Raw genomic sequence first — 9,012 nt, forward strand, 5'->3', positions numbered from 1 at the left:
TGTAATTTTGATCATTAATCAACGAGGTAGGGGTCTATGCCTAACCCCCCACCACCGCAAGAAACGGGGTGGATGGCTTATATATAAAAAAAAAACATACCATTTTTGAAAGATCCAAAACAAGTACCCCAAACATATATATTTAAGGATCCGACATGAGTACGTAAACATACTATTTTCGAAGGATCCAATACAAATGTCCCAAACATATATACTTTTCATTCAAAAATAGTGTAACTTTAAGGATCTGACATGAGTGTGATAAATATACTATTTTTGAAGCATCCACACTAGTGCCCAAATATGCTATGTTTTGAAGAATTCAAAACGAGTGCGGCAACATGAGTAAAACATACTATTTTTGAAGATATTTTAAGGATCCAAAACAAATATCCCAAACATATATACTATCATTCAAAAATAGTATACCCCAAACATATATACTATCAGTCAAAAATAGTATACTTCTAAGAATTCGAAGTGAGTGCGATAAACATACTGTTTTTGAAGGATCCAAAATACATGTGTCCAAATATACTATTTTTTGAACTATTCAAAACGAGTGCAACAACATATTTAGAGAGTCCGAGCACTTAAAAAACGAAGTGTAGGAATAGGAAAGGGAAACCTTTTCTTGAACACTGGCTTTAGTCTTCTCCATGCCAGCCTTAGCTGCAGCTGCTGCATCCTTTCCGGTCTGCATTTTCCCTTTTTCTTAAATTGATCAAGTACTCTTCTTCTTCTTATATTATTTTAGATTCTTATGAAGTGTTGTAATGTAATTTCGTTTTGTTACATATTGAAATTGATAAGACGATGTTTATATAGAAGTTGGATAGTTAACCACATGATGACACGTATATATTTACAAATGTACACATGTTTAGTCCTAAGATGTAGGATCTTTGAGGTCTTGACACGTTTGCCGTACTTGAATGGATAGACATCTTTATTTCCTTTTTGGATTTGTATCAACTGTTGGAGGGGGACATGATCTATCTAACTGGATATTAATATATTTATAAAATTATAAAATGTTATTATCAAAGTGAAAATTTTGAAAAGATATATTAAAATATAGAAAAAAAGGTGGAGTATTTGGTATTTAGACAAAATAAAATTGAAAATATATCATATAAAAATGAGAACAAGAGAATTGATTGTCTAATAGTCACTTACTATTGAAAATGGCGTAACAAAATCACTTACTATTTTTTTTTTTATTTCTCATTCAATATCCGGTACCCGTATTAGAATCCGATTAATTTAAATTTGCACTAGATAGGATCTCACACGGGGTAGCGCTCTCAATAGAATTTTCTCCATATCCAGTATCGAACACTTGACCTCTGATTAAGGGTGGAGCAACCTTATCCGCTACACCATAACTCATGTTGGTAATCACTTACTATTATTGCGTACATACTACATTATTTTAGTCGAGAAAGATTGGAAAAAAAATGTGAAAAATATCTATATTTTAACAAAATTTACAGTTACGCGTTCTGAACTTTGCGGGGATTTATAATCCCTTAGATTATTTTTTACCATATTTAAATGACATATATTTGGCCACTTAGAATACTGTGTGTATTTCAAACCCACGTACGTAAAATTCAGAATGCATAACTGCAAATTTCATCTCAATACAGATATTTTTCACACAGTTTTTTCAAAAAGATATATTTGATGATAACTACTTAATGACCATAGTGCATAGTACTTAAAAGTTAATTGAAAAAATAAAACTCAACCATCTTTTTCATTTAATAAAAAATATGAGACTATCCAACTCTGAATAAATCAAATCTTCATTATCTGTTCTTTTTTTAACCTTTTAATTTTAAGCAACTGATAAGTAAGGAATTAACATACATTTTTTTTTTTGACAGTTCGAAATTAAGATAACAAATGGAAGAAAAGATCTTGACCTTAATTTATGTATACTACCTATGAATTAAATCCATTCTCTTTTTCTTTTTTAAGCTTGTGAGACAAGTGTGTGAATTAGTCTTCACCCTGACCATGTCTACAATGACGACAATAACATACCCAGTGTATTCCTACTTAGTGGGATCTGAAAAGGGTAGAGTATACGCAGACCATACCACTACCTCAAGAGAAGTAGAGAGCCTGTTTCCGATAGACCCCCGACTTAGGACCAATAACAGTATAACAAATACAAAAAGTAAGCACATATAAACTAGTATGGTACACAAAACAAACTAACAGTATGACAAATACAAAAGATAAATGCATAATAAACTAGTACGGGATGTAAAAAAGCCAACACCACTAGCCCCAAAAACTTCAGCCACAACACTACGAACCAAAAACTCCCCTATTACTACCGCCGCGCTCCCACCCCCTAACCCTCTATCCCAATCTGAGTTCTCCACACCTTCCTATCAAGTGTCATATCCTTTGCAAGCTGTAATTGCTCCACATCATGCCTAATCACCTCCCTCCAATATTTTTTCGGTCTACCTCTAGCCCGCCTAAAACCATCCATCGCCAGAGTCTCACACCTTCGCACTGGACCATCAGGGCCCCTCCTCATCACATGCCCGAACCAACGTAGCCTCACTTCTCGCAACTTATCCTCCATCGAGGCAACTCCCACCTTCTCTCGAATAATCTCATTCCTCACCCTATTTTTCCTGGTATGTCCACACATCCATCGAAACATTCACATCTCCGCCACCTTGGGAGTTCTTAACTGGCCAACACTCCGCTCCATACAACATAGTCGTCCGGACTACCGAAGGCACCTTCTTATCACAAAGGACTCCCGAAGCGAGCCTCCACTTCAACCACCCTGCCCCAATACAATGCGTGACATCCTTGTCAATCTCACCATTACCCTGAATTATAAACCCCAGGTACTTGAAACTCTCCCTCTTTCTCTCCCTCTTTTGGATGGCCTGAGAGCCTAGCTTCACAACCACTCCATCTTCTTACGGATGGCTCGAGAGTCTAGCTTCACAACCACTCCATCTTCTTGCGACATATCACTGAACTTACACTCCAAGTACTCCGTCTTGGTTCTACTTAACCGAAAACCTTTAAATTCAAGCGTCTGTCTCCAAATCTCCAACTTATCATTAACTCCACCTCGAGTCTCTTTGATCAGAACCACATCATCTATAAATAATATAGACCAAGGCACCTCCCGTCACCCTGACCATGTCTATTCATCCAAAAAGGTACAGAATTAAAAAGGGTACAGAAGGTTTTCTATACATTTCTTGTTGGGTCATAAGATTTGAAATTAATTTGTTAAAGAAGGTTCAAGTTTTGTACATTTCTTGTTGGGTAAATGAAAATTGTGGTAAATATATTCGATCTCTAATTTGGAATTGAATAACAAAAAGAACTAAAATGTTTAATATTATATAAAAACTTCAATTCAAACAATTTTTTTGCATTTTAAAAAAATTACTAATTAATTATAACAAAAATAATTTTAAAAAATAATAATATGCAAAAGGCCAAATTATTCATGAATCGCTTTTGATAAGGAGGATTAATGGTAAGATGATGACTTTATCGAATGTGGATGTGGAGAAAAATTTTGAATTTGTAAACTAAAGTTATCGTCAAACTATGAACTTATTCTTATCTCAAAATATATATCATCCAACCAAGTATAATATATTTCTAGCTTTATTCTCTCGAGCTATTCAATTAATCTATTCACTTAAATCGTGTCAAAACATAGTGACTTGAAAAGGTGATCATACATATTACTCAAATCCTTCGCGAAATAAATAAGGAAGAGATAAGTTTGCCATGGAAAAACTCGATACTTATTACTATAAAAAAGTCCATGTGTTTAACAAGGCGTACATAAACATCACAACTAATTAGTTTTACAACTCAGAGAAGAAAAAACTTCCTAATTAAAAGGTAGTAGAATCGGTGGTAGATCCATGGCGCCCGGTATTAGGGCCCTGAACAGTAGCCCCTCCGCTTCCCGTGGTGATCCCTGGTATATACTGGCCCTCCACCACGCCCGTGGTGGACTCCATCGGGTGCTCTCCTCCCGACATCACACCAGTACTAGTAGTGTGATGCCCGGCATCAATGCCATGTGTTCCGGTCACACCAGTAGTTTGACCTGTTGTGGTGTGACCGAGATCAGTATAACCTGGTGTAGTGTCATGTGTTCCAGTGGTGTGGCCGAGTCCAGTCTGACCTCCCGTGGTGTGACCGAGACCAGTATGACCTGCAGTTGTACCATGCGTCCCAATCACACCTGTAGTTTGACCTGTAGTGGTGTAACCGAGACCGGTATGACCTGCAGTTGTGCCATGTGTTCCAGTCACAGCAGTAGTTTGACCTACAGTGGTGTGCCCGAGACCAGTATAGCCAGGTGTGGTCCCTTCTGTTCCAGGAGTGTGGCCGAGACCAGTATGACCTGGAGCGATGCCATGGGTCCCAGTAGTGTGACCGGGACCCATGCCACCACCCGTAGCAGTATAAGCAGTAGTTCCACCAGTAGCAGCAGCTTGTTTTGAAGCTGCATTCTGCTCCTGAGCTGTCAGCTTATCCATCTCCGCTTGATGAATCCTCTGCTCCTTTTTCTCCGCCGCCATTTGTCTTTGCACTGGATCACTTGTCGTCAATTTCTCAGCCTGTACATCAGAATTCAATTTGGTTACAACAAATCAGAAGTAGTAAAAAATATATTTCCTCAAAAGAATGATCTTTAACATAAAATTTAAGAAAATTTAAAAAAAATAAAAAAAATTTGTAATCCTAAATTAAAGTTGGGGGTGACATGATAGGGCACGGTATTTTAAACTTTAATATAGTAACTTCAATTTTCGGTATTTAAAAAGACAATATCATTTGGTATGGTTCGATGTTTTTAAATTTGATTTTGATATTTTAGGGTATGGTAATTTGATATTTGATTTCTAATTTAAAACGTCTCAATCATGTTATTTGATTTCTAATTAAAAACGTCTCAATCATGTTAGATTTTTAATTAAAAATGTCTCAATCAATCAATCATGTTAAGCTAACAACTATCTTTATTAATTAATTACACAAAAATAACAATTCAATCATAATTAAATAGTCCGAATAGTCCAAGATGCAAACTCTAAACAACAATAGCTAAACTTAAACATAATACTCATCATGTTAGGCTAACAACTGTCTTTATTAATTAATTACACAAAAATAACATTTCAATCACAATTAAATAATCTGAATAGTCCAAGATGCAAACTTTGAATAACAATAGCTAAACTTAAACATAGTACTCCTAAATAATAAGATTTATATTTCGGTATTTATCGAATAAATACCGAATTCCATATAAAATATCAAAATTATTTAAAATTCCTACCAAATATCATACCAAATACCATAGCATCCATATCGCAGTATGAAATTTTTTTATCTCAATCTGATATTCGGTATATACCATACCGTGCCCACCCCTAATTAAAATTATGTCAAATGAATAAAATATTTTTTAATTTTATGATCGTAAAAATGCCACGGACAAGTTAAAATCAAAATATTGTAAAAAAAAAAAAGCTTTCTTTTTTAATTTATTTTAAAAAGTTATTCTTTCTATTCTAAAAGAGAGGAAGAATACAAATCACAATAATAAGCATATTGAAATTTATATTACTCCATTCGTCTCATTTTATATATCGTAATTTTCTTGGTCTATCTCAAAAAAGATTCGTATTTTTTTTATTTGACAACTATTTAATGACATTATCTCAATTTTATTTTTATTAAATTTCACTTAATAAAAAATAATTAAAAAATAAATATTAAAGTGACTTTAAAAAAGGTATTTTTATAAACTTTACACAACAATCATTTATTTTTTAAACTTTGTATCTGATTATGATTTTTTAAACTTCATATGCAATCAAACGATCAGCACATAAAATAAGACCAAAGAATTATTATTAAAAGAAAATACAAAACTTTAGCTAAAAAAAAAGAGATTAGAAAAAACTCAATTCTTAAAATCTCAGTGTCACATAAATTAAAAGATGAAAAGAAAAACACTACAACATAGGAAGTTAAAAAATGGAGAATAACCTTCTCTTCAACGACGGCCTTAGTTTTTTCCATGCCAGACTTAGCAGAGGCTGCAATATTAGCTGCTGTTTCCTTGGCTGATTGCATTTTTCTGTTTTTTTTTTTTGCTTTCTGTTACTTCTTTAACTTGTTAGTTACTTTGATTATGAATGCACAGATCAGAAAATGTTGGTTATTATTAAGTTTATATAAAAGAAAAGTGTGAATATATAGACCTCGTGGGGTGATGCCACATGTTGAATAGAAGCTAACACGTGTATGGAAATAAGAGTTGCATGCATGTGGTTAGAACACGTATGTTTGTGGTCGGTTGTCAAGATGCAAGCGATAAGATTTTGTGGCGAATGCAACATGCACGTATAGTCTTCTTTTTTTTTTCTTTCTTTTCTTATTTGGTGTATGATTCTCGTATTGGAGTTTTGGTTAATTCGAATCGTGTATTGTAGGATTCATTAATGGGGTAGTGCTTCCAACAGAATTTTTTCCATATCGAAGTTGAAACCAGGAGCAAATCCACGTATTAGGGTGGGGTGCACGTGCATCCAATATAAGTTCGAAAAAAATTGTGTATACGTACATGTATATACCTGAAGAAACTGTTATATAAATTATGTGCGCCCTAAAAAATATAATAGCCCTTTGAGCGCACTGGTTCTCAATGTTGTTTTCCGCAGATGTCACCCAGGATCGAATTCCAAGTTCAAGTCTTCTTTTTCTATTTTTTGTATTATTAATTTTTATCAACAAAAGTAGTAGTGTGGAATCAAACCAGCAACCTCTTTACTTACACAATCCATCCTTAATTACTGAACCATTGCACTAATTTATGTATAAGGAATTAATGTTTATATTCATATTTGGTCTATATATTTATATTTTCGTTATTACTTAAACCTTTACTAATCAGTTAATCAGACACGATACTATTCCTTAGTCATCATTGAAAGATTCTCGAGTGCTTAATTATGTTATGATAAAAGTGCACCCGCACTCTTCAAATTCTGGGTTCGCCTCTGGCTGAAATCTTAGACCTCTGATTAAGGATGGAGCAGTCTCACCACTGCACCACAACTCATGTTGGTAACATGCACATATAGTCTCTATATATATTTAAATCTAATAGTTTTAACATGAAATGTAATTTTTTTAAATAGCTAAAATTTTAACTAGTTAAATCTATATAATTATTAGAGTAAAGCATCTAGTTACTTATTAAATTTACTACTATATATTTTAATTTTATGAAAGTTTTATTATCTTTCTGAATTTAATTTTAATGTATTTTTATCACTTTTTTATGCTGATATAATATTTTTTGTGAACTTTTTTGGTTGGTGTGACATCTTTAATGTGGACCTCATTTTATGTAATAAAGGTGTTACAACAACACAAGAGAGGAATAAAAACATGCTAAAATATATAGATTCAATATCAAAAGATTGAATTTATAAAATTTAATTTTAAATCAGCATAATAATAAAAATGTACCTTGACATTAATTTATGAGAATTGATTGTCAAAATGTAGCAGATAAGAAGTTCAATTTGGCTTTTTTCTATAGATAGAATAATAGTTTGCGCAACATACAGAAGATGACTTAGCTTAGTTTGAAAAAATTACGTAATATTATTTTGTCATTCCACATGATACTTTTTGTTTCTGTTAATATTGGATATGAAATGATTTTTGTTTTGCCAAATTATACACGAATATATCGTTGCAAATATTATGTTTTTTATGCGGTGAAACGAGTTGGTCTTTCTATGTTTTGCTAACGAATTGCATTTAATTTGTCATGGAGATATTCTTAAATTCAAGAATTTTTTATGATGATTTGTGGGCATTTGACTATGAAAATAAAATTTTTTAAAGTTGAAGTTGGAGTTGGAGTCGAAGTTGTAGTTGGAGTTGTATTTGTTCATGAATATAATTGAAGTCGTTTTTGAATCTTTGTGAGAGAAGAATGATGGAAAAAAGTAAAAATTAGTTTTTCCTGTTTTTCACCTTTTTAAATACAACTCCAAATTATATTTGGAATTCTCATGGTCAAACATCAACCTGAAGTTAAATTTGACATAAAATGAAAATTATTTTGGAAAAAATGAAATTTTTTTTATGGGCAAACGGGCCCTTAGTTGATCATATTTTGAGGTAATTAATAGTGTTTCTTGTTGGAATAACTAAATTGATTTTGTTAGAAGTTATTGGAGGTTAGTTGTGACATAATTGTAATTTGTTGTATTGAGTGAGAAAAAGAGAGTGATCTTATCATTGCAGTTTTGCAACTTAATTGAAATTACACCTGAATTCATGTAGAGATTTTCATTAAAATAGTATGATTATTTAATGATATTGCAATTACGATGTGTTGATTTTCTTGTTGCATTTGGTAACGTACTCCCATTGATAAAAGCAAGTTACGACGGTAAGTTATTTCATCTATAATTTTGTCTATGCATTGGACGATTGATCAGATAAATTGTTATAAGTTGGTGAATGCAGATGAAAGATTAATACTGATATTTGAGGTTGAAATCACATTGAGCAAACGAGAACTTTAAAATAAGGATATAAATAGAGCACAAAGAAAGTCTACTTTCCTAGTGCTAATAACTAAAATGAATAGTACAAAGACTTGTTACTATATATATATAGTCTTGGATCGAATAATAGATCTGAAAATGAAGTGGTAAATTACGACTTTCACCTCATCCAAATATTAAATTCCACGAGCTCTTACCTTGACATAATATTTTTCTCACACCTAAATTATATAAGTGACCTATTAAACACCTTAACTATATAAAAATGATATTATTACCTCCCCCGACCCCCATTCTAAGGCGCGTGTATTACACTTTTTTTAGGTGCGTCCAGCTTATTAAATAACAAAAGTAAACGGCTAAAAACATTAAGAAAAAAAGCATCGTTTCCACC

General features: G+C 32.7%; 2 protein-coding genes and 1 long non-coding RNA gene across 3 annotated transcripts in view; 1 reads left to right on the plus strand and 2 right to left on the minus strand.

Moving 5' to 3' along the window:
• LOC124887680 overlaps window positions 1–709 on the plus strand; it is a 3,925-nt gene extending 3,216 nt beyond the window's left edge. The window contains exon 2 of the long non-coding RNA XR_007045525.1: window positions 27–709. This is a non-coding gene — a long non-coding RNA (uncharacterized LOC124887680). The remainder of the gene's footprint in view (window positions 1–26) is intronic.
• Window positions 1–813, minus strand: part of LOC107843949 (protein LE25) — a 5,504-nt gene extending 4,691 nt beyond the window's left edge. The window contains exon 1 of the mRNA XM_016688394.2: window positions 629–813. Coding sequence (XP_016543880.2) covers window positions 629–703 — 75 coding nt within the window. The 5' untranslated portion in view covers window positions 704–813. The remainder of the gene's footprint in view (window positions 1–628) is intronic.
• Window positions 814–3,786: 2,973 nt separating this feature from the next.
• On the minus strand, window positions 3,787–6,261 carry LOC107843947 (late embryogenesis abundant protein 46). Its single transcript, XM_016688392.2, has 2 exons — window positions 6,076–6,261; window positions 3,787–4,637 (listed from the first exon to the last, which is right to left on the minus strand). The coding sequence occupies exons 1-2, from the start codon at window positions 6,160–6,162 to the stop codon at window positions 3,903–3,905; spliced, it is 822 nt and encodes a 273-aa protein (XP_016543878.2). The 5' UTR covers window positions 6,163–6,261; the 3' UTR covers window positions 3,787–3,902.
• Window positions 6,262–9,012: the final 2,751 nt, after the last annotated feature.

Source organism: Capsicum annuum, chromosome 10 (genome assembly GCF_002878395.1).
Source record: "Capsicum annuum cultivar UCD-10X-F1 chromosome 10, UCD10Xv1.1, whole genome shotgun sequence".
Classification (NCBI taxonomy): domain Eukaryota; kingdom Viridiplantae; phylum Streptophyta; class Magnoliopsida; order Solanales; family Solanaceae; genus Capsicum; species Capsicum annuum.